The sequence below is a fragment of the Sapajus apella genome, unplaced genomic scaffold (genome assembly GCF_009761245.1).
Source record: "Sapajus apella isolate SASKATOON/1434 unplaced genomic scaffold, GSC_monkey_1.0 scaffold17, whole genome shotgun sequence".
NCBI lineage: Eukaryota > Metazoa > Chordata > Mammalia > Primates > Cebidae > Sapajus > Sapajus apella.
The window spans coordinates 25243819-25271683 of record NW_022436957.1 but is presented as its reverse complement, the minus strand read 5'-3'; the positions used below and the strand labels follow the sequence as shown (position 1 = coordinate 25271683).

The 27865-nt window shown below is 33.2% G+C and overlaps 1 protein-coding gene across 1 annotated transcript in view; it reads right to left on the bottom strand.

Annotated features, from left to right (window-relative positions):
• IL1RAPL1 (interleukin 1 receptor accessory protein like 1) overlaps positions 1 to 27865 on the bottom strand; it is a 1311893-nt gene that overhangs the window by 261470 nt on the left and 1022558 nt on the right. The window contains exon 6 of the mRNA XM_032285796.1: positions 15179 to 15253. Within this exon, the coding sequence (XP_032141687.1) occupies positions 15179 to 15253 (75 nt within the window). The remainder of the gene's footprint in view (positions 1 to 15178; positions 15254 to 27865) is intronic.

The following is a 27865-nucleotide window of genomic DNA, read 5'->3' as shown; positions in this document are numbered from 1 at the left end:
GAGACATGCAACTGAATAGGAAACAAAAACAAAAACAAAACCCCCAAACCCCAAATCCGAGAAACTGCTGTAATCTGAATGTTTTCATCCCTCCAAAATTCACATATTGAAACCTAATCACCAAGTTGATAGTGTTAGAAAGTGATGAAGGTATTAGAAGACTTTGGGAGGCGATGAGGGCTCTGCTTTTGTGAATGGGATTAATGTCCTAATAAAAGAGGCACGAGAGAGCTGCTTTGCCTCCTCCTCTATGGGAAGATACAGCTAGAAGGCATCATCCATGAAGCAGAGCACCCTAACCAGCCACCAAATCTGCTGGCGCCTTGATCTTGGAATTCCTATCCTCCAGACCTGTGAGAAATTAATTTCCGTAGTTTACAAATTATCCAGTATAAGGCATTTTTCAATTTTTAAAAATTTTTGTGGGTATGTGGTAGGTGTGTATATTTATAGAGTACATGAGATGTTTTGATACAGGCATGCACTGTGAAATACACACATCAGGGAGAATGGGGTATCTATTTCCTCAAGCATTTATCTTTTGTTACAAATAATCCAATTACACTCTTTAAGTTATTTTAAAATGTACGATTAAGTTGTTATTAACCATAATAACCCTGTTGTGCTATATTAGATATCTACACACCTATGTTTGATGCAGCACTGTTTAGAATAGTTACTATTTGGAAGCAATAGCATAAGGCATTTTGTTTTAGCAACCTGAACTGGCTAATACAGAAACATTTCAAAGACAAGTTTATATTCAGTTGAATTATTACTAGATGTTTACATGATGAGACATAGACTCTCTTAACAGTGGAGGAAAATAGAACTCAAGTAGTCCATAAGAATAGACCATTTTAAATATTACAGGAGGAAGGTTATGGATTTAAGAGAGTATTGCGTATTGCACACAATTAGAACTCAACAAAGGAGCAGAAAAGGTAGCCACATTCAATACACCAATGTATAGAAATGTCCCAAGAAGTGCCATACATAAGCTTTGATCATCATCTGCAAAATGGAGGTACAATAGACATCACAGTCTGTTGAAAAGATGAAATGAGACAACATACTTAAATGTCTTGCAAATATAAGGTACTTCTGAGCAAAGATAAATTAAGATCACTATTCAGGGAAAGCTGCATCTACTGGATCATGACTGGTTCATTAAAAAACTCATTAGGATGAGAGCTGAGACCCAATCATGACTGCAACTATGAGGAAAGATGGACAGTCTTGGATTCTTGGGGAACAAGGATCATCTAGAGGTTAACTGAGATTATAACATAAAGTCCCTGTAGACAGTCATCTGTTCATCTATCTATCTATCCATCCCTGTATCTATCTATCCATCTACCTACCTACCTACCTAGCAATCTATGTAGATTTGACCAGATCTTGTGCCCAGTAGACACCCAATAATAAAGTATTAAATGAAACTAGTGAACCAATTCCTCATTCAGGGCCCTAAGATTGTGGAGTCTACTAAATTTAGAGATCTTCCTGAAACTCAAGATACCAGCTAAAAGTCTCTACCCTTGACCAGTCTTCTAGCTGAACTATGATATATCACTGTTCTTTCAACCTCTATTTATTTCTTCAAGCTCAACCTACTGTTCTATTGTGACCTTCAATATCCACCTGATCTTTCCTCCTCTGTCTAGTCTGGATTTGATTTATTGCTAGTCTCCCCTAGCCAGACTCCTAGGCCTTTCTCTATCTGCCTCCCTCGTCCATGAAGGGGAATCTTCAATCACACCAGGTAATTAAGTCAAAACTAACCATTTTAGTGTGGTTTACTCCATTACTCTGTAGCATATAGCTACTGAAAGAAGTGGTGTATAAATGTTGGTTTTTATTTATGAGTATTAAAGCTGAGTGAATGCTAAATGAATTATTTTTTTCTGTGCTTCAGTTACTGACCTACATACCAGGGATGTAAAGATGAAAACATTATAGCAGGAGAGGAAATTTCAGATGGTGAGCATAACATGTGCAAACGATAGAGTTATGTAGGTCCATGGCATGGCCAAGGGTGCCTGGTCAGTGGTGTGGGCTTCAGAGGGGAGTGCATGAGACCAGAAAGACAAAATGGGGCCAGACTGTGAAGAAAGTGGCCTTACAACATAACATATATATTTTTACACCGAAAACAATATAGTTTACTGAATATAAAAATCTCAGTAAAGTTGGTTAAAAGAATATCAATTAAGACCATACATATACAAGAATTATGTTAGCATCAAATGTTTTTCTTTTTTATTAATACAAAATAATTGTACATATTAATGGGGATATGTGTGATATTTTGATATGTGCATATAATGTGTGATGATCAAATCAGAGTAATTGGAATATTTATCACCTCAAACATGTATCATTTATTTGGAAACATAATATTTTTAAGCTGGCACTCTGGTCATTTTTTTTTATTTACAAAGAGGATTTTCTGACCAAGCCAAACTGAGAGTCTGACATACTGACCTTGCTTCAATTTTTGGTATTATCTACTAAAAATTCTAATGTGTTTTATGGGATTTTTATTCTCTGTTGTCCCAACTCTCTACTCTGATGACAATACATAGGAATGATGACTGCATTACATTCATGAAAGTCACTATATGTAGGCTTTAAATAATGAAGCAAAAATAATCACTGATCCTTTTCTTGGCACATTCTCACAAGTAAATTAGGTAATGCCTAGCCTCAAGTGAAGGACCATAGGAGCAAATGTATATCCATTGGAAATTTACAGAGAAGAGTAAATAGAAATGTCTGCTGGGAGAGTTAACAGACATTTCTACTTGTGTTAACGTAACAAGTATGTAATAAAAAAAAATAGACATAACTACTTTTCTGTGTGGCCAGGTTGCTAAAGAGAATTTGCCCATTTCATTCTAACTCAATGATTTTTGTATCACCTGATGGGGAGATTCTCCTTTCATAATTAACTATGTTGCTCTAAACTCCTTGCTTCTCAGGTAAGAGATTTTATTAGTTATTCCAAATACATTACAAATCACGTTATATAATGTTCCAATCTATAACGTGATGAAACAGATCCATATTCTGTGATAGCCATTCTGAATCCTGATCCTATCAGCTCCACAGTGCAACAGTATTTGGAAGTATAAACACTGGATTGACTAATCAAGAGATTAGACACCCAGGCCACTGGACTAAAACTACCCACTAGACATGTTTTATTTGGCCAAGATGGTATTAACAATAAATTTAAAATCCTATAGGTAGAAAATGATTTCCCCACTTCACCATGGTCTCCATTATCCTTTATAGCATTATATCTGGCCTCACTTTACTTATTCATATTACATGAACTTGATTTTATAATCCATTCTCTAGCTCTGGAAAACATATTAATTTTTTCCTAAAAAATGTCTTTAACAGCTGAAAATCTGCCATTTGGTTTGTGGTTGACATGTTTCAAGGTTGGAAAATAACATACTATGCAGGCTTAGAGACAGCAGAGATGGATGCAGGTCTAGAGTTGAGAAGTATGCACTACAGATATACAGGAAAGGATGTCAGTATTAGTTGGGAGGAGAGGAATGGAAGAGTTTTCAGCCCAAGAGAGACTTCACTCAAATGCATCAGGATGGGTCATTCTGCCCTCGATAAGTTAAGGAAAAGGCCTAATAAAGATGAAAGCTAAATTAGTAATATTAATTAACCAAGGATGTTAAATTAAACAAATATTGAATATGGAATACGAAAAGATGGAAAAGTCAAGCATTGTTCCAGTCCTTCTTAAGGCCAGCACCACTCCTGCTCTTTAAGTGATTTGTTACCAGAGCTCTAACTATGAAGTATTACATCCTGTGATTCTTCAACTTTAAATTGCGTAGACATAGGAAGTTGACCCCTCAAAAATTACCCAAATTAAATTTAGCTTGAAAGAGCCGTCTATTTTGAGACAAAAATAAAATTTCTGGATTATTTCCCTTCTAAATTATATATATATATATATTGCCTCAGTTCTCTATTTTATTTCATGCACATAGTGACTGAAAGAAAATACAATCCAGTACTTTCTGCCCTGTAGATAGACAACAGTAGGATTCCCTGTTGATTGAACATGTCTTTCATAATAGTCACCGATGTTCTCTTTGACACGTAACTTCACCTGAAGCTGCAATTTCATTTATTCATCTAACATAAGATTCTCTCATTTTATTTAGTTCCCATTACACAAAAATCTTACACTTTCTAATTAGTAGCAAATCCTAATAAACAGCATTGGAGGGACAACACATTATTCATGGTAAATAGAGACGGGCTTCTTAAAAAAAAAAACATAATCATTATGAATTACATTTATATGGAATATGGTGAACCTGCTTGAAAAAACAAATTATATATATGCTTAAGAACAATATCTTGTTTATGTCTTTTAATCAACATTGTATGTGATATGTAATTCTGAAAGTATTCATACTACTTATAAATAGGCTGTACAATATGCAGAGTGCAAAAAACTAGTGTAATTACATCCCAAATATTTGTCAAAAATAAATTTACAGAAAGTAGTAATAATTTTTAATCATTTAATTAAAAAGTCTTAAAGTTGCCAAGATAATTGACATGATCAACATCAGTAATACATGTTCATCAGAAACATTAAATTTTTTTCTTTCATGAAGAGAAAATAAAATACTTTTTTTCTGAACTTCCCCTAAGCTATTTCACATAATGGTAATGGCTTCTTATTGAATATTTGTGGTAATAATCTCAAATTTTCCTAGAACCTGCCATACTGTAAGTATCCTATTTCTAGCGATGGCTTGATGTGACAGAATGCACTCAATTTTATGTTTTTTACAAAAGCAATGCATTTTGCTTTGCTTTGAAAAAAAAAAAAAAAAAAGCCTGTCTCTATTTACCATGAATAATGTGTTGTCACTCCAATGCTGTTTATCGGGATTTGCTACTCATTAGAGAGTATGAATAAGATTTTTATGTAACGAGAGCTAAATAAAATGAGCGAATCTTTTCCTCAAAGAGCTGCCATTCTATAAACACAGTTCCTCAACAGGCAAGTCCAAGGTGGGTACCCTGCTTTTACTAAACAAGAAACAAAAACTCAGAGAGTAAGAAAGTCTTTAACCTGCCTGTAAGTTTGAGAGAAGACCACTGGAGAGAAGTGGAAGGGAGAGGAAATTGTTCACTCTCTTGGACTTTTAAGCAACTTCCTGGCTTTCTGTCATGCTTGTTGTAGACCAGATCTGGCAGTGGGAGGTATCTTCTGACAAGATCATGAAGCCAAGACTTATTTCAACACAGATGAATTTCGGAAAACAAAAGTCTTTTTATCAAGATTTTTTTCTTTTTACATTCAATTAGTATATGCTATAATGAGATTTCATAAATTTTCGATACAAAATTAAATAAAGATCTTGGCATTTCTTAAAAGGTAGTATTGTACTTGTGTGTGGTGAATTGGAAGGAAGCCTCTTCATAAAATTTTGCTATGGGGCTTAGGTTTTAAAGCCTTATGGACACTCTATATATTGGACTCACTAAATACCTGGCATGGTTTGGGGCATAGGTTTAAGTACATTTTGATAACAGCTTCTTTCATAGAGCTGCAAATCAAGTGGTATTGTATATACTTTTGTATATAAAAGAAAGAAATTATTAAACTTATATGAATATATTAAGATAGAAGTGATTGGCAGAAAATCATAAATTTTAGAAGACTTAAAATATAAGATGTTCCTTTAAAAACTGGAAATAAGAACTCTCATCACAGCTATAGAAAAATAAGTGACACCATTGGCAGTTATCCTATTACAGTATATTTCAAAAATACCAAGGCAGATAAGATAGTAGGATGGCATACAAAGTATATCCCTTATGAAAATAAATTATTTTGACATAATTGGACATGAGGTATTCTGGTTACTTAAGTATTCTACCCTACAAAATATATTTTTAAAGAATTAGATTAAAACCAATTACTGTTGATTCTGAAACTGGTGAGTAAAATGTAATATTTCCTCAGAGGAGGCAGAAAGTCACAATGGGGACATTTGTTTCCATTAATAAACATGGGGAAGTAACAAATGGCAATGGGTGGATGATCCTCTTTCTGGGTCACTTAGACTCTATCAATGAACCTCATCTTATGAAAATGTAAAAAATCTGCATTATCACAGGGAAAAGTTATGGGGGTAATCATTCAATCACAAAAGAGTTCTTATGTAAAATCGTTCACCACAGTTTCTTTAAATAGCATATTTCCTTTGTGTATATAAATCTTTCATTGAACATTAGCTGCTTAAAAGAGAATGGGGGACAGAGCCTCTTAAACCTGATATGTTAAGCCACTGCTAATTGAAAATCAACCAAAAATTTCTCTGAAATTATGATGTTTCAATTCACCCACAATTCTCTGGGAATATACTAAGTTGGTAAAGTAAGGTTTGACAGGAATGCTAAGTGTTTTCACATTAAAGCATAAAATACTGGTGTCCTATGTCCATAACCTTATTCAAGCACCATTATTTTTTCATGAAGAGTCTGCATACAATTTAGAAATCCTTAGTTATTTAGCCAAACTTCAAGAGGAAATTTATGGATGAATATATCTATTTATATCCAAACTTCAAATGATGTGGATCTTTTTATAGTTTCTATTTCAATGGACATCAGTCATGTAGTGCATATTCTTGTGTTGAAAACTCTTTCAATATTCTAAACCATAATGTTCTCTGTTAGGTTTATTTCTGATAAATTGGCATTTTCTTTGCAAATTCAGGAGGAGTTCTTGTTAACATGGGATACTCACTGCATTTTTCTATGCTAGTAAACTTCAATCATTAAGAATGACTTAGAAATATTTATGATAACAGTGTTTGTCAGGGGAAAAGCAGCGTTTTTTTTTTTTTTTTTTTTTTGTATAAAGTGATATAACTATCACCAAATCTTTATGATGAACTTGACAGGAATAATGGTATAAAATTATTTTCCAGGTCTCTTGTTTTAAAAAATATTATACCTGAATTTCCTCTGTTTAAAAAAATTTTTTTCACTCTTATTTTTGTCTTGTTATTCATAAATTCATGTGGCATAGTGTCCTTTAAAATGTCATTTTCTTTAAGAATAGAGTTCATTTTCTTCTGTTATAACTATGTGCTTGCTATATGCATTTGGCTAGACTTGATGAATTGAGTAATCTAAAATCAATAATTTCTATAATAAAAAGATTCATTGAATTACAAAAATTTAGTATGCATATTGTGTCCTTACAGGGGAGATGGAAATAAATTTTCTGAAATCTCATTTATCCTGTAATGAAGCCCATATATCCTGCCATAGTATGATACTGTAGTAAGAATATAAGCATGACCAAATAAGCATTGACATTCAAAATGCATTTCAAGAATCTTTTATATACAGTACTCTTTTATAGTGTTCAAATGTCTCAACTACTAACAGCAAACGTATATTGACTACTTAATATATGCCATGTAATGTATTAATTTTTACATGCATTATCTGATGAAATACTCGCATTACTTCCATAGAGGTAGTACTATCTTGGTACCTTTTTTATTGATTAGGAAACTGAAGGCTGGTTGTTCAAGGCCACACCACAAGTAAGTAGTGGAGCTAAATTGTCATATAGGTCTGTGTGAGACTTCAACTTGGAGCAACTACTGTACACTGCCTCTTAATTGTAACAACAAAAACAATAATAATATGATGATAATGACGAGGATCATGATAATGGCAATAACAAGTTTTGTAAATATTTTATGTAAAAAACATGTAGCCATTTTGGGTATCCATTTTCTCGTCAATAAAAAGAAAAAGGTTTGGCCAAGTGCAGTGGCTCATGTCTGTAATCCCAGCACTTTGGGTGGCCAAGGTGGGTGGATCACAAGGTCAAGAGTTCAAGACCAGCCTAACCAACATGGTGAAACCCAATCTCTACTAAAAAAAAAAAAAAAAAAATTTAGCTGGGCATAGTGGTGGATGCCTGTAATCCCGGCTACTCGGGAGGCTGAAGCAGGAGAATTGCTTGAACCTGGGAGGCAGAGGTTGCAGTGAGCCGAGATTGTGCCATTGCACTCAAGCCTGGGTGACAGAGCAAGACTCCATCTCAAAAAAAGAAAAGAAAAGAAAGGTTTGACTTGATAACGTCCAGAACTCCTCCACCTTTTAAAGTTCTTCATCTAGAATTGTGAAGATTTATACCTTTATAGCTTCTTAATTAACTGATAACAAATAAAATAGTATTCGTAGTGCTGGAACAAAAAAGTAATCTGCATAATATGTGTCAGTGTCCAGCATGGGGATTAGATCAGGAGCTGGAAGCTTAAATGTACTCTCTGCATTGCTCTTGTAACAGCACTCTTTCTTGGGCCTTTTCTTTCTTCTTTTCCTCTGGCCCTTTTGCAAAGCAAATGAACAAGAAAACTCACATTGTCTCTGTCCCAGTTTTAAAAGCCTTTAAACAAGTGCTTCATTGTAAATTTGTTTAAATTACTTATAGATGCTGAATATGAGACCTTGTCAGAGATATAGTTTGCAAATATTTTTTCCCATTCTATAGGTTGTCTGTTTACAAAGAGCTAAAAACATAACTACCATTTGACCCAGCAATCCCATTACTGGGTATATACCCAAAGGACTATAAATCTTTGCATCATAACACCACATGTATGCACATGTTCATGGAAGCACTATTCACAACAGCAAATACATGGAATCACCCTAAATGTCCATCAATAGCAGATTAGAATTTTTAAAAAGTGGTACGTATATACCACAGAATACTATGCAACCATAAAAAAGAATGAGATGATGTCCTTTGCAGGAACATGGATGGAGCTGGAGGCTATTATCCTTAGCAAACTAATGCAGGAAAAGAAAACCAAATACTGCACATTCTCACTTATAAGTGGAAACTAAATGATGAGAACACATGGACACAAAGAGAGGAACAACACACACTAGGGCCTACCTGAGGGTGGAAGGTGGGAGGAGAGAGAGGAGAAGAAAAAATAACTATTGCGTAGTATCCTTAGTAACTGGGTCACAAAATAATCTATACAACAAACTTCTGTGACACACGTGTACTGACATAACAAACCTACACATGTGCTCCTGAACCCAAAATGAAAGTTATCTAAAAAGTGCTTTAACTGGCTTCCAAACTTTTGGATATCATTGGCCCACAGGAACTGTTTTTACCTTCATGTCCATCTTTTTTATGGGGTTGCAAACCTGTCCTAGAACTAGGCCTTGACCACTCAAAACTTTTTTTTCTACTTTTGGAGACAAGGTCTTTATTCTGTCACCCGGGCTGGAATGCAGTGGCACAATCATGGCTCACTTCAGCTTCAATCACCCGGCCCAAGTGATCCTCCTACCTCAGTCTCCCAAGTAGCTGGGACTACAGGCAAGTGCCACCACACCAAGCTAATTTTTGTATATTTATAGAGATGGGGGTGTCACTATATTGACCAGGCTGGTCTAAAACTCCTGGGCTCAAGGAATTTCCCTGCCTTGGCCTCCTAAAATGCTGAGATACCATGTATGAGTGACTGTGCCTGGCCCTGACCACTTAAAACATAAAAAGGAATTTCAACTGCTACTTAGATAGCAGTTTTAAAAGCAAATATGCAAAGTTGTATTTTTTCCCAAACTTATTTCTCCTCTCTGTCATCAGAAATGACTGAATTTGAGAATCTGAGAGATTCATGTAAGTTAGGTCATACAATGACCTAAAAATATGAATACTAGTTTCCATTTATTGATTTATCATCTGTTTAAGGATATATGATAATAAATACTGGTATACTAAGTATTCCTTTTTAGGTCAATCAAAAGTTTTCGCGTGCTTTTTGGTTTCAAAAGTAAGATAAAAAGAGCTGTTAAAGTTACCACTTTCATTTACTTTGGGATGACAAATTTGGATTGAGTAGAATTGAACACCATTAGTTTAAATAATTATAATACCAGTCTGTATTTATCTTTCCATGTTTTAATTATGATGTCTATTTGTCCAAAAGCTTTAATTGATGTCTAACAGGTTTATTTCGGACACTAGAAATATGCTGATTGGCATGTCTTTCTTAAGTGGGCCACAAGAACATAATTTTCCGTAAAAAGCTTGTACTTGGGATATTACTGTTTTTCTCCTAGTAGAGAGGGAAGTTTTATGGTTTTTTTTATTTTAGTGTGTTAGTAAAAACATGTCTTGTATATTCTCTATGATGCAGTAAAATGAAGTCAATGGCCTTACATTTGCTTACGAGAACCAGCAGCGTAAATGTAGATGAGAAAACCTGGCCAATACTGACTTTCCTATCTCTGGGAACTGTCATATTTACATCGCTTGTACAACTCAGCAAAACAGTAATTTTTAGAATCAACAGTATTACATGACACTTTCAGAATTGAGTATCAAATTCAACACCTAAGTAATATTGTTTCTAGGGTATTTATATTAAACATTTTCACACCCTAGAGAGGAAACAAAATGATTTCCCAAGTTTATTACTACAGAGTAGTAACTATTCAGAAAAGGTGCAATTAGGATCTATAATAAAATATAAGGACATTTTCCTTCGTCTATTCCAAATCTAAAATTCTGCAACTGCAGTATGGTGGAACAGGGCAAGGGGTGCTAGTTAACTTCTAGTGTGACATTTTATTTTAATTAGGCTATAGCTAAACTGGATGAAATTGCATATATTGGATAAAATGCGTATCCTTTTACTAAGGTCTATGTTTAAAAATCTGAAGTTTCATTATGCCCTTAACCATTTTCCTCCAGATGTTAACATCTGGTGAATTCTTGTTACCCACTCAGAAAGCAAAAATTCTTGCTGTTTAATAAACTTAACAAACAAGAATAAATTGGTAAAGAAAAATAAGAGCATGGCTGGGCAGCTTACATGGTTCAGTCTACACGCTATATTCTCTTGCAGAAAATTTAGAGATGTGTTTCCTTAGTGCTGTGTACATCTTATTGTCAATTAGTATTTATTGACATTCCATGTGCCCAGAGTACATCACAAAATTACTGGGTACTTTACTAAGAAACATAGAATCTGGAGGAAGGTCTTAGGTGAGCATTAGGATAAGCAAGAGAAGAAAATGGATACAGATTACAGACATTCAATTAGGTTTGTATATTTTCTCAAGGGTAGACATTTACCTAAATGGACTAGAACTTTCAAATATGGATAAACTCAAAGATAGTCCACTTGTACTTCATGAGTAAAGAGAGAAAAAGAGGTAAAACAGAGGAGGGAGAAATTATTTTAATATCAAGGAAAAGAGATCTTTAAGAGTTTTATGTTATAAAGATATTTTATTAATTTGGTTAAAGATTAAGTAGTATTTATACTTATTAAATATTTCTGGTGGGAGTTTATATTTCTGTGTTAAGAATTCTGAAAATATATAGTAAGAACCTTTAACAAAATTATTTCCTTTTATCTAGTATTTTTACTTTTAGGAATCTGTTCTGTTGAGATAATTATAATGTCAGGGGAAAAATGTATAGGTAAAGACCATCACATTATTTATAATAACAAAAACTTGAAGAATTACAATTTCTAGCAATATATATGAAATTATATGTCATTCACATCAGTCATTAAAAGGATATTTTGTGAGAATATTTAATAGGAGCAGAATGTGTTTATAATGTAAAGTATAAGAAAAAGATTCTTTTCTCTATTTTCCCAAAATTTCTACCATTAAACTTTGTAATTATTTTAAGTCAAACACTGACATTGAAATAAAGTGATGTCCATATCTAGATAAGTAATTAATGATAATTTTCAGTGAATTCTGAGTTGTAAAATACAATTTGTGTCACTAGGTCAAGAGTAGGGTCAATTTCTACTCTTTGAAAGTCTGGTAGCAACGGAATATGCCATCTGTTCCTGAAGGTTCTGAAAGTAGGCTCTTTACCATAACAGGCAGGCCACATCTCTGAATGATATCCTCAGGGCCCAGGTTTAGCAAGACAGTTGTGTCTGTCTTTTGATTCTCTTGAGTACAGTAGCCTGAAAAAGTAGTCAGGCTCACCTCCCAGATTGACTTTGAGAACGGCACAGTGAAATTTCTTGGACTTTTGCCACCAATAAAGTGCTATTCATATATTTGCTGATGTCTGAAAGTTATGTAAAATGGACAATGTTCTCTTTTTTTCTTTACATTTAGAAATAACATACAGGTGCCACTTAAAATGGAAATGCCAGGTTGTGATCACATATTTTTAGTTTCCATTATATGATTTTTTCCTAAGTACTTTGCTTTTAGTGCTTTTTGCTTTCTTTCTACAATAAAAGAATTTAAATGACCACTATCAAATCCTTTCCAGTTTGAAAATATGAAGGAATTAGAAGAACAAGACACAAGGGATATAGAAAACAGGAAAGGTAGGTATGGCTAGCAAACAGCAGAGAAATTGAATTGGGAGATGAAGAGCAAATCCATGCACTTCATGATTATATAAAAGTTCATTATTGATGAATTACATATATTTGTGAGCAAACTAGAGAATCTATGGACACATAGTTACTAGGGTTGATTGGATATGCATGTAACTTAGCTAGGATGCTCAAGTTAGGTCACCAGACATGTACAAGCTCAGCTTTGTGTAATTCCTGATGATTTTTCTTATAATGTAACTCATATAAGGGTTTGATTATCCTCTGAGGTCAACTCTCAATTTGAGGACAAGTCACGGCAAACCTCTGAATCCTTAGACAGTAAAATTCTGTTAAAAGATTTTCATCTTCTCGTAAGAGTAGGCTATAACTTCCCCATCATGGGTGCAGGTCACCCTCTTTACTCCCAACCCAAGACTCTTCACTCAGTCCCTCTTTCTTAGGATTTGTATCATACTTGGAACCTGTTGAATAGGTAGTTTGAAATCTGGAAAGGGCAAAAATTAAATCCTTAAGGAAATGAAAAGCCAAAATACATATTTTTGAAAAAAGTATATTTTAGACATCTCATCTCAAGCCTTTTTTTTTTTGTCTTTAATATTCTTTCCTATTTTCACTTATCCTTTTTGATTCACCTACTAGCATAGCAAGGCTAGCAAAGTAACAACAACACTATTAAGGTAGTTACTTCAAATCAACTGTTATTCAAAAATCCAATGATTAAGGTTGAATTTCTCTAACTAGTAAATTATTAATCTGTACACTATGAACCAAAAATCATAAAATACAACACAATAAAAATTGCTTAAAAGAATCCACTAGTTTAGTTAGTGTTTAAAGAGAGCTCAAGCTCCTTTTTGAGTGACAGTAAAGGATTTAAGAGTATTTTTTGGAGCATTTTAAGAACAGACATGCCCATATTTTTTCAGATGAATGAATAGTCACATTTTGCATAATAAATTTCTATATTTTAAATTTGATGTGGTTAGTCTTTGTGACTTTGTTCAAGAGAAGGTAAAGTTTTAAAAATAGCTCTACCAATTACTTTATTTTGTAAAACACTGTAGTAAGAAGTAGAGAACAACCTGATTTATTACAAATTCAGGGACAATAAAAAGAAACCCAATGGGCAACAATCAACCATAAAATTCAGTTTAATTATATTTTCAAGCAAAGGCCTACAATTAATTCTATTTTTACTGTGCACATTACAGTAACTGGTATCATAAAACCCTTCATTCTTGGTTCAAAATGTTTATAGTTTTATATAACTCCTTAGAAATACATCTTCCTATGAATTATTAAAAGGTCTATATAAGTGTGGCTACTTATTAGAATTTATATTTAAAAATTTATTCATAACATAGCAATAAATTCTAATGTATTTAAGGATGCCATGGCATGAATAAAGTGCATGATGAAATTTTAGTACATCTATTTGCTTCTATGTGGCATTGCTTTAATGCTATTTATAATCTTCCATCTCAAAATAACAGCAATTATAATACCACTTGCATGTGTATGACATTAATTCAAAAGGCTTGAATCAAAGAAAGACATTAACACCCTGACTTGTATAAATCCTGTATGTTCATGCTTTCAAGTTAGCAAATATAAGCATTTCAAGTGCCAGAAATCCATTGACCACAATAATTTTATTGGAGCTAAAACCATCATATCTTTGTATACTATAACTTTGGATATGTTATTAGTAAAGATTATCACATCTGTAATCTTCATTTGGAAAACAGATGTGCAAATTTGATGCAAATTCTCACTCCAGGAATAAGAATAACATTAATAACTCAAAGGACAGTATACTGATTCTTTTTAGTTATATATGGTAAATGCATTTTCACTCTTGTATGGTTAATATAAGATGAAATTTCCTAACAAACATGGATAATCACTTAAATTTATATTTTTGATAAATTTTTACACTGCACCACTAAAAACAAGAACTTTTCTGCCAAAGTTTATGGTATATGCATGCATACTACATTTCAATAAAAATAAGACCTAAGATATTATAACAGAATTGCTATGTTTATATTTATAATTAAGAGGGAAGTTTTTCATAATTTGGTATAACTAAATATAGCCAAATTAAACTCAAAAATTCTAGATGAACCTCTAAGATAAGTCAGAATTCTGATTTGTATATAATTATAAATTTTTTCAAAACATATTTTGTCTACAGCTTTATGCCCCAAATCTACTAGTCACTTAACCAAAAGTCACTTGTTAATATTTTATTAATATACTATCCAAAATATATCTAGCAAAATTTCCATTATACTTGATTAGACTTAAAATGTTTTTTAACCGTAATGTGACATTTATTTTAATAAATTTGAACCCTTTTCCCTAAATTTCAGAAATTGCTTTTTAACGTATTAATAGATATTATAAATCAAATTATTTCATACCACCTGTTTGAAAATCAATTCAAATCTTATAACATGGAACTGTAATGCCATCACTAAAATTATCAGCCTATCTCATTTCCCAACAGCCACCTAAACAGCATGTGAGGTTTTACATCCATATGTCCAACTGGGTCCAATGGCATGCATTCCAAGGAATGAAATGTCTAGGTATGCTAGCATTTTTTAACTCTGTTCCCTATGAATACAAATGGTTTAGCTGCAAGTATTACATTAGGTTACAATCTAGGCTTAGGAACTGTCATAACGTAATGAGAACAGTATATTAACTAGAATTAAGGAATTACTCACCCAGCTGGGTCTCCTGAATTGTCAGTTTACTTTCCATAGGATACAAAAGCTTGGGTGGCTTATCAGTCAGGGGGGCTGAAAAACAACAATAATAATACAAAGACTTAGAGTTATGCTGCTTGAAACTAAAGGATAGAATACAGTCTATTTTCCCAACTATCTTTCATTTTCAAAGTAGTGTTAAAGCGTTCAACTAAGTAACAATGAAAATATTGTAGATAGCACCTTCAGGCAAGCTGAAAAGCTATTAGGCTGTAGAAGAGTAAAATATAACACTGACAGATTGACAGTCACATGACACTAATGAATTAGAGCATCAGTACTGGTCAGTCCTTACGAACATATAGCTGTGTTTCAGAAAGCATTTCAATTTGTTCTTTGTTTTGCTTTTAATGGGATGGCCTACATTTTTGTGTTAATTAAAGCTACACATGATATATGTGTCATATATTACAATGATTTTTTTGCATAAAGTTGTCTCATTCTTCTTAATTCCATATCCTAGATCACATCACTTCAAAACCTGCCATTTAGTTATTACATTAAGTATTTCTTACATACATAATCTAAGTGAGGTAGATGTGGCATTAAATTAGTACAAGTACAAGCATGCACACCCACACCAAGGGAATATTTTAAATTATATTTTCCATTGAGTCTAAACTCTTTATTACTATTATCCATTACATTTTATAGTGTTTATTGCTAATTTGCATGGTATACTCTCTTTGATTTTAAGCTTCTACACATTTCTGCTCTGTGCTCTTGTCAATTTCAGTTATCAGCCCACAAATCTAAGAGATTGCCATTAGAAATCTTGAAGATAGGTTTTCCATTGCATCTTTATTCCTAGCCAAACTAGACTATATCTGGACTTTAGTTAGTAAGTTCTCTTTCATTTAGCCTCCTCACTCTGCCCTGCCCTCTCTGATTGAATTGCCTAGGTCCCTTGAAACCTGTCACTGAAATTTCTGCTCTAACAAGTATATAAATTATCAATTAAGGATTACTAAACTAAATGTTTTTGCTTTGCAGGCTTTCTTTCTTCCTTGCCAAGAGGACATGCCAGCTTGGTTGATAACTGGAAGGCTAATCTAGGCAGAACTGCCAGGAGATGGCCACATATACTTATCACCAGAGGGTTCAAGAATTCAAGCTTCAGCAGCTTGCCTCCATTTCTCTTTAAAAGAAAACATCATAAGTACAAAGGAATGACGTATCCCAGGTCAGAGAATAAAAGGAATGAGTTTTGAGTTTTAGTTTGGAAGAACAACCTCACATATGATTGATAGCTTTTGTTCATAGCTATTGGAATGATTATCCATTCATCTTTATTACTATTTATCAAGAGGATAGAAATAAAGGGCAAATGAAAGTTTGGGTAATAGGATGAGATCAATAGCTTTGAAATTCTTCTCAAAGATATGACATCACTCTGATTAACCTTTAATACTCTTCTTTCCTGCCTAAAGTGATCTTAATAGATTTTATTTTTCTACTGCCTAAATAATCAGCGTATTCACTAAATATTGGCAAAATAGTTTGCCATCAATAGGTTGGAAATCTACATTTCTTAGACTCGTTATCAAGTGGTTGAATTTCAAAAGCAACTATGGTATCTAAATAAGTGTTGTATTCAGTCGATTATGTGAGTTTATATAATCTTGTGATTATGTAGCTACAAGTAGACAACTTGACAGTTTTTTACAGAAAGCAGCTGAGAGAACTGTTCCCTGTTCAAATGCATACCACATTAGTTTGCAGTAGGCAAAAATAAAGTTCTATAGAGAAAGACAATAAAGCCCATATGCAGTACATTTATTCATAAATACAAAATGGTTTTGTGCTTCTCCATCCTAACCCACCACCCCCTCCATGGCATAATGTTACAACATCCTTAAGATCTTTCATATTACTTTCATGTGGCAAACTAGATGTAAGTAAAGGAATTTTTTAAAGCTCAGTCATGAAATTATAGAATGTTGAAGCCAGGAAGAATTATATGCTTATTAAGTTCTTTGATTTGGAAACTGTGTTCTCTAACACGGTATGATTTTCACCATGCCCCTCTGGGTAGTTAAATATCTGGTGGAGTTTGCAGGGGCAGGGGGGCGCACTGGGCTTGGTTCCCTGCCTTGTAGTGCCACACACTCCACTTTGACAAAAGTAGCTCTCCTTTTATTTACCTTATACATCAGTATTTCATCCAAGATGTTGACCAAACAAATCCAATTCAATTGATATATATTAAACATCCTAATGTGCCAGATATTGTGATAGAGGGTTTGGAATATCTTTAGTTTCTACACTTATACCTTACAGTGGTTTGTAGTTAAAAATATTAATACAATTTAAAAATATATTTTTAATAAAAATATTAATATATTTTTAAAAAACTGGGCTGATTCAATTCTCTTGTTTTAGAGATCAAGGATCTGAGGTGCAAAAAGATCAAAAGGCTCACCAAAGAGAGCAAATTCAAGCTAGAATCCTTGCTAGATCTTTTCCTCTCTATTCTTTGTTATGTGCTCCTTGGAAAATTCTGTCAAACAAATATTGCATGGGTCTGTGCAGTCTCCCCTCAAGGTGTGTGCAATCTGTTAGAACAGTGGAAACATGCAGCTAAATAATCATAACCTAGAGCAGAGAGCCCTTGCCGTGCAATCTGTCATTATCTGTAAGTGTCATGTTTTGGTATTATGTTATGATGGGTATCAGAAATATATTTCTCATGTGATTTCTCTGTCTTCAATAGAAGTGAAGGGAAACTTCCAGTTACCAGAACAGCTGAGCTGCTGATTTGATACACTGGCAAAATGACTGTGAAAAGGAGGTGATTGCTAAAGCTAAGATGTAGCTCAGTTTTACAATCACTTGAGGGTGACCAATTTTCCTCCCACAAAGGAAGGACATGGGCTGAATTTTCCATTATTTAAATGTTTCTGAAACACTATGGTATTTCATAAATATTAGTTGGATTGAACTGACAGAAGACAGTACTAGAAAACAAATGCTGCTATGGTAATGACCAATCAAGATGAACACACACACAAACACAAAAACTCTCTTTATTTTCTGCATTGACAAAGGTGAAACTAGAAGGAAATTTAATCAAATTACAATTTAAAAAGAAAAGTTATCAGCATTACACCATGACTAAACCAACTGACCTTTTATGGTTAAGAAAACAACTTGATTTACGGAGACATTTCTCTCTCTAGAACACACCTATACACATGCATGCACACTCACGCACTAATGGAAACCACTTTGAAAACAAAACAAAGTGTAACAGTAATGATATGAAGCATGGGGTAATTTTAAATCCTAATCATATTTTGTCTACCAAAATGTACTGTAATTTTAGTAGAGACATTTATCTCACCAATTTTGCATTAAATATAGCTTTGTATTCACCAACAAAAATATTTTCAAGACCTCATTTTATTCTTCAGAATATTCTATTAACAACGGTAAAGCTTTATAGTCATTTACAATAATAGCAGACCTCACTTACAGAGTTATTAATATGTCTCAGTTGACAAAACTGTTCCGCATAACAGAAGGAAAATTTTAAGGACACTAAGTTTTCTTACAAGCTGCCAGTTACAGAAACAACTCCAAGTCAGTATACACAAAGATGTGTACAGGATTGATTCCCTATCTATATTGTTTCCCTGAATATTCATGAAGGGATACAGCCTCTCTCTCTTTTTTCCATCCCTTTTCCACTTGAGTTATGAAATGGTAAAACGTAAAACACTGTCTTCCTAAAACAAAATGGCAACACCAGGGTAAAGAGGCCAATATTATTGAGTCTTTAAATGGAGAGAAATGTGAGGTGTCTATGATACATGTATCTTTCTCTGTTGAACAATCACCCCTTTAAAATTTAATTTTAATCCTTCACATACTAATCCCTCAGATACTATTGAGAATACTCAATACATTTCGGATATCTATACTTATCCTACCATAAAATGTTTCCTTCAAAATCATATGTAATTTTCATAACGTATTTTAACTAGTTCCCTTCTTTATTTCTTAGAGGCACTGTGGTAGAGTAGGGAAGATTTCACACAGTTAGTGTTCAGGGAAACATAGGTCTAACAGTTTCTGACTCTGCCTTATTTGGCAAGTTGGATAAATCATTTAACATCTCTTACTCCCAGTCTTCTTATATGGAGAAAGTGACATAAATAGTCTTTCTGCATGAATTTGTGTGAGGATTAAAAAGGAAAACACATTAAGTTCCTGCATATAGTAGACGGAAAATAAATCTGTTCTAATTATACCCATCAAAGTGTGGGACAATAGCATTTAGCAGCCTATGTAGCCTGACAAGAAAAATATTACTATTTGTGATATAATGAACTGGGCATCCAACCAAAGGATCAAAAGGAGTTTAGATCCTAATTTAAGAATCATTAACAATTTCCACACTAGTTTCAATAGCAGGGGGATTTATCTATATTTGACAAATCAATTCAACAAAAATATTTTAAAGACTTTTAAATATGCAAGGCAATGTACAAATGTACAAGGATTATAAGGGGATCAAATGTAAAGAAAACATAGCATTTGGTCCTGAAAGAGCTTATAATCTAGATAATTATAAATACCTCCATAATCCAATTTCAAAAGCATTTATGAATGACCTAAAATAGTCAGTACCAAATTAGAGATAAAAGTATGAGTAAGACATAGAGTCATTCATAAGGATGTTCATAGATGAGGGCATATTTATGATGCATTGTAATGAGTGCTATACTCAGAGATAACTTTTTGGTGACCTCATTTGAATCCACCAACTAAAACTGGTCACAAAAAAATATTCAAAGACTTATACAGTTGACAGTAAAACATGCTTTGTGCAATTGCACTGACTCGCTCCATTTTACAATAGGTTGTTTGTGCATTTTTTTTTTTAACTTAAAAGAATTGACAAACAACTGCCTATGTTCACAGATAGTAAGGGGAACTTGGATCACCCAGAATGCTTCAACCTCTGAATGACTCAATAATGGAATTTCAGTTTTGCTTTCTTTGGCAAAATGTTTTAACATTAGTTTCTAATAGTGGAGCGTATATCTTGTGAGAGCTGTGGAATGTAAACACAATCTCATGGTCCTTGCAGAAGAAATAAATGGACAGAAGAAAATATCAACATTAACCAGGTGAATCCTCATGGGGTAAAAGCGGTGCTCTATTTTTCACTCATCTCTAATAGCCACTGGTTGGCAGCATTTCTCTTTTCTGTTGCAAATAATTGTGGTGACTAACCACAGAGTCACAGAGCCTCAGGAGCCTCAAAGAGTAAGAAGTGACTAAGCAACTGAACAGAAAGGAGCTGGGAGATCAGTTGATGACTAAACTAACAACACATATAAGGTAACTTTGACTTAAGAGTCATGCCTAGGAGACAGAACAAACACTTCCAAGGAAGTAACTCATGATATACCTATAAAAATACATGTATTTAGGAAAGCCAAGGAGTTCATTTGGCTAGCTTTGATACTTAGTATTTTGTTCATTTAATTTGATAAGTGTGGTTTGTAATTAAACTATAAAAATACTCATTTATTCATTCAAAATATATTTGATGAAGTATTTCTTCTCTGCCAGATACTAGGGGCTATAACAGTAAACAAGACAGACAAAATTCCTGCTTTCATGGAGCCTGCATTCCAGAAAAAGAGATGTAAAATAATCATATAAATGGATACACACATAATATAATGTCAGGTAGTTATAAGTACTATGAAAATTAAATCAGCTAAAGAGACAGAGACTAACGTAAGTGCTATTTTAGAGAAAATTATCAGGAAAGTTTTGCCTCAGGATCATTTGAAACATATCTGTGAAAAGGGAAGAAGCAAGTCATATCAATAACTGGAGGATGTTTATGCCAGGCAAAGGGAAGAGCAAGTTCAAAGGTGCTGACATGTAGTATACTTGGCATGCTTAAGAGATGGTAAAGAATGTCATTGTATCTATAATGACGTAAAAAAAAAGAATGAGAATGAATTCAGACATAGTCACTGGCAGATGCAGGAATGGCCTTGTAGAACATGGAAAGGACTTGGGTTTTATTCTATGCATAATAGGAATGCTTTGGAAAGTTTTATAAGTAAGAGAGCCCCAAGTGGCATTTGTACCAGAGGTATCACTCTGGCATTTTGGTGTTCAAGTCTGGGAGAATAAAGTGGTGTTGAAGCAGTGAGGCAGAATGGAGGCAGGGAGGAAGATGTTGAAGCAGTCCACTGAAAGGTGATGGCACAGTGGTGGTGGTGGAAGTGGAAGAATTTTTTTCCCTTCAGTATTTGGTAGGAAGAACTAACACAATTTACTGAATGACCAGATGTGAAATGTAAATGAATGTCCGTGAGTTAAGGGGGATGATCCCTAGTTATGAGCTTGAGCAAATACATGAATGGTGGTGCCATTTAACCATATGTGGAGATAATATAAGAGAAGCAGGTTTATGGGGGATTAATTATCTAGAGATAAATTTTTATAAGTCAGTTTAGTCACCTCCTTTTATTCATACAGGCTAATTTTACTACTCAATGTTGATTTATATTTTTAAAAATTAAGCAATTGACTGATGACTCATCTCCTTGTGATTCCCCAAAGGGAAATGGTCTTAGAAAGTTTCAGATTTTAGGTTAATGTCATGGTCATTTATTATGAGACATATTCTGGCTAATCTCTACTATCCTTCACTTACTTAATAGGGAAACATTGAAAGCCTTTCCACTCAGGTCTGGAACAAGACAAAGATGTCCACTTTTATCACTTGTATTCACCATAGTACTGGAAGTCTTAGCAAGAACAATTAGGCAATAGAAAGAAATGAATGGTATTCAAATTGGAAAGAAAGAGGTCAAATTATCCTTACTTGTCAGTGACATAATCTTATATTTAGAAAAATCTAAAAACTCCACCAAAAACTCTTAGATTTGATAAATGAATTCAGTGAAGTTGCAGAACAATAATCAACATACAAAAATTAGTAGCATTTCTATACACAAATGATGAATTAGCTCAGAAAGAAATCCCCTTTACAATAGCCCCAAAAATAGAATATCTAGGAATAAATTTAACTAAGGAGATGAAAGATCTCTACATGGAAAACTATAAAACACTGATGAAGAAAGTTGAAGAGGATGCAAACAAATGAAAAAACATGCCACATTCATATTATAGATTGAAGAATTAATATCATTAAAATGACCATACTGCCCAAAGCAGTTGACAGAGTCATTGCAATCCCTATCAAAGTACTAATGTCATTTTTCACAGAAGTAGAAAAAAATCCTACTTCTACCAAAAAGAAGTACAAGAAAGAAAAACATGCCTATGAGCAATAATATCAGGCACCCTTTAAATAATACTTGCTATTCAAATTTAATTATGCTGTGAATACTCTTATATTACTTTTGCTATCAGTACATACCCAAGAGTTACTTGGTAACAAACGGAGGTTAATTATTTAAAGCATTGCAGGAAAAATCTACAAATTTGTTCTTAGCAGCACTGAATGCCACTCATGTCGTCAAAGGAAAGGAAAACAAAAACAAAAATAACAAAACAAAAGCCTGTTACAAACAACACCACATGCAAAATATTAGAAATTACTAAAGCTGGGTGATAAGCACATAGGGTTTCATTATGTTATTCTATGTTTGTGAATATTATAGTTGAAATTGTCCATACTAAAAAGAGTTATTTTTAAAAATATTAATGCCATGGATAAGAAGACTGGTAAATGTTTGAATGGCATAAATAATGTATTCATATACATAGTATCTGCATTTACATGTGTTCATATAGTGAAGTATACATTGTATATTTAGAGAGCCAAGTTTATAACAAGAAATGGAATTACATGGAACTGAATTTATGCCAGCTCAAAGCAATATTATAGTTCTATTTGCCTAGCAAGATTTGTTTCTATTACATCTCCACATTTCTTTGAATGTGATAAGTAGCAAAGACATTTTTACTTTAGGACAAAATCATAGAAAAGCACTAACACAATTCATCAGTTTAATATTACTGAGTTACAAAAATATCCCAAATCTTAGTAGCTTAAAATAATGGTCACTTATTATTGGTCATAGGTCTACATGATAACTGATCTGGGCCAGGATTGAATGAACTTTGTTTTACTCCCTTATGCATCTGTAGTTAACTGCAGGTCAGGTATGCGGCTTTGCTCATCTTGGCTGGGCTTGCTCACATTTTTTACATTTTAACAAGCTAAGACTTTTACTCAGTAACTGATAGCAGAACAATGGTTTGTAAGCAAGAAAGTAATGTGATCCAAAGTGAATGTTTTTTCATGTTCCTGTAAAGTCTGGAACTATTCTCCAGCTGCTACTCATCAAGCACACTGAACATTTCACCATTTCATCAATTTACCACTTTCTTGGAATAATTTGGAAAGCCTCTCCTTTTCTTCTAAAATGCTGTATCACTCTTTCTTAAATCCTAATCCATCCTTCCATAACTACCACAGATGTCACCTTTTAGGCTAAACGTTCCTAATTCTGGGACTCTTAAACACAATCAGCTTATCTCTGTCCAGCCTTTCAGAGGCCAGATTGAAACTTTTCCTTCCAAACATTTAACTTCCCATTGAGATTGTAAACTAAGAGTAAATTTTTAAACTTTTATTTCCCTAATGTTATTAGTGTTTTTTGTAACAGGTAAAACAGTAGATATTCCAAAAAAAAAAGTGTTTTGAAATGACTAGTCAAGGAAAGATTTAATTGTATTTCATGCATTCTATTTTAAAAGGCAGTAATTGTGTGCCTTTTTCTGAAGATCTACATTAAAACTGTCATTACAAAATAATTTTTTATGGCTAATGAGATATGCTTCAGTTACTTTAGAAAACTTCATCTTGAAAATACACTACAGGAATTCAGAAAAATGAGTATTAATACTTTCTGAAAAGTATCTTTTCTCATTCTTTCTTTTTAAAATTAAATTGACAGATAACATTGTATCTATCATGTTCAACACGATGTTTTGAAGTATATATGCATTGTGGATTGGTTAAATCTAACTAATCAACAAATGTATTACCTCGCGTAGTTGTAATTTTTGTGGTGAAAGCACCTAACATCCAGTCTCTACATTTTTCAAGAATACAATATACTGTCATCAATGATAGTCATCATGCTACGCAATAGATTACTTGAACCTATTCATTCTATCTAACTATAATGATGTATCCTTTGACTAACATTTCCCCAACACTCCCTTCCCAACTACTCCAGCCTCTGGTACCCATCATTTAAATTTCTACTTTTTTAAGATGAACTTTTTCAGATTCCATACATGAATGTGATCATGTAGCTGTTGTCATATTGTGCTTTGGATCTTTCACTTAACCTAATGCCTTCCAGATTCATGTATGTTGTTGCAAATGATGATATTTCTTATTTTTATGGCTAAATAATAGTATTCCATTGTGTATCTATATACATTTTATTTATAATTTTATCCATTGATGGATACTTCAGTTGATTCCATATATTGGCTATGGTGTATAATGCTTCAATATACTTAGAAGTGTATATGAAATTGCTGGATCATATGGTAGCTCTATATTTAATTTGTTTAAGAACATCCATACTATCTCCATAATAGCTGTACTAATTTACATTTTCACCAAGAGTGCACAAGGGTTTCCTTTTCTCCATAATGTAGCCAAAATCTTTTTTTTTTTTTTTGACAATAACCATTCTAATGAGTGAGGTGATATCTCACTGTGGTTGTGATTTGCATTTTCCCTGATGATTAGTGATGTTGAACATTTTTCACGTACCCGTTGACTATTCATATGTCTTCTTTTGAGAAATGTCTATTAAGGTCTATTGCCCATTTATATTTGGGTTATTTGGCTTTTTTCTATTGAGTTGTTTGAATTTCTTATATATTTTGTATATTAATCCCTTATCAGATATATAGTTTGGAAATATTTTCTTCCATTCTATAGGTTGTCTTTTATTCTATTGATTATTTCTTTTGCTGTGCAGAAGCTTCTTAATTTGATAAAATCCCATTTGTCTGTATTTTGCTCTTGTCGCCTCTGCTTTTGAAGTCACACCCAAAGAATCATTGTCCAAAACAATGCCATGGAGTTTTTTCCTATGTTATTTTCTAATAGTTTTACACTTGGAGGTTTTACCTTTGTATTTAATCCATTTTGAATTGATTTTTATATAGAGTGAGATATGAGAGTCTAATTTCATTTTTCTGCATGTGGCAATCCAGTTTTCCCAAAACCATTTATTGAAGAGACTGTTTTCCTCATTGTGATTTCTTGGCAACTTTTGAAAAAAAAAATGAATTAGCTGTAAATGTGTAGATTTATTTCTGGGCTCTCCATTCTGTTTCATTGGTCTATGTTTTTATGCCAGTATCATGCTATTTTGGTTACTATTGCATCATAGTACATTTTGAAGTCAGGTAGTGCTTCCAGCTTTGTTCTTTTCGCTCAAGATTGCATTGGCTACTTTGTGCCTTTTGTAGTTTTATAAAACCTATTGGATTTTTTTTCTATTTCTGTGAAAACTGTCATTGCTATTTTGATACAGATTGCACTGACTCTGTAGATCACTTTGAGTAGTATGGACATTTTAACAGCATTTATTCTTCCAGTTTGTGAATAAAAAAATTTTTCCTTTATCTGTGTCTTCTTCAGTTTATTGCATCAAGATTTTGTAAAATGTAAAATGGCTATAGTTTTCAGTGTGGAGATGTTTTTCATTCTTGGTTAATGTATTCCTAGGTATTTTACATTTTTGTAGCTACTGGAAATAAAGATTTTAAAATAATACTTCTTTTTCAGATAGTTTGCTATTAGTGTATAGAAATACTACTGATTATTTTATGTTGATTTCATATCCTGTAACGTTATTGAACTTGTTTATTAGTTCGAAGATTTTTTCATGGACTCTTCAGGGTTTTCTATATATAAGATCATGTGTCTGCAAACATGAAAAGTTTAACATCTTCCTTTTCAATTTGGATGCCCTTTATTTCTTTCCCTTGCTGAATTGCTCTGGCTAGGATTTCTAGTACTATGTTGAATAGAAGTAGTGAAAGTGGACAGCCATACCTTGTTCCAGATTTTAGAGGAAAAGCTTACACTTTTCCCCATTCAGTATGATGTTAGCTGTAGGTTTGTCACATATGGCCTTTATGATCTTGAGGTGCATTATTTCTATAACTAATTTGTTAAGAGTTTTTTTTTTTTATCATGAAAGGATACTGACTTTTATTAAATGCTTTTTCTGCAACTATTGAAATGATTATGCTGTGTTTATCCTTCCTTCTGTTAACGTGATGTATCATGTTTATTGATTTGTATATATGAACTATCCATAGGATAAATCTCAATTAATCATGTAAATAATATTTTTATGTGTTGCTGAATTTGGTTTATTTATATTTTGTTGAGAATTTTTGCAAGGGTAATCAGCAAGGAAACTGGCCTATAGTTTTCTGTTGTTGTGTCCTTACCTGTTTTTGGTATCAGTGTAATGCTGGCCTCACAGAATGATTTAGGAGCTTTCCCTCCTCTTCAGTTTTTTGAAATAGCTTGAGAAGCATTGTTATTACTTCCTTAACTATTTGGTAGAATTCAGCAGTAAAGCCTGGGCTTCTGTTTGATGGGAGACTTTCTGTTACTGATTCAGTTTTCTTACTTGTCATTGGTCTGTTCGGGTTTTCTATTTTTTCATAATTCAATGTTGGTAGGTTGTATTTGTCCAGGAATTTATTAATTTCTTCTAGATTATCTAATTTGTTGGCATATCATTGTTCATAACAGTATCTTATGATCCTTTGCATTTCTGAAGTCTAAGTTGTAATGTCTCCTTCTTTATCTCTGATTTATTTGATTATTCTCTCAGTCTAAAGGTTTGTCAATTTTTCCTTCAAAAAAATTTGCTTAATTGATCTCTTGTATTGTTTTTCTTATCACAATTTTATTCTTTTCTGCTCTGATTATTCCCTTCCTTCTACTAATTTTGGGTTGAGATTCTACTTGTTTTTCTAGTTTCTTGCAGTGCAACCTTAGGTTATTTGAGATTTTTCTCTTTTTTGATATAGGCATTTATTGTTATAAAATTTCCTTTTAGACCTGGTTTTGCTGTATCTCATAGTTTTCGGTATGTTGTCTGTCCATTTTTATTTCTTAAAAAATTTAAAATCTTCCTTTTAACTTATTTATTGATCAAATGCTTGTTCAGGGGCATGTTGTTTAATTTCCACGGATTTGTGAATTTTCCAAAGTTCCTTCTGTTATTTATTTCTAGTTTTATACCATCATGGTCTGAAAAGATAATACTACCTCAGCCTTCTAAAGTTTGATAACACTAACTTTGTGGTCCAATATGTGATCTATCCTGAATCATGCTCCATGCGCAGTTGAGAAGGGTCTGTATTCTGCATCTGTTGGATGGAATGTTCTGTATATATCTGTTAGGTCCACTTGGTCTAGAGTACAGTTTCAATCCAATGTTCCTTTGTTGATTTTCTGTCTGGATAATCTTTCCATTGCTAAAAGCAGGTTGTTAAATGCCCCTACTGTTACTGTAGTGCAGTCTTTCTCTCCTTTCAGATCTATTAATATTACCTTTGTATATTTAGGTGCTCCAGTGTTAT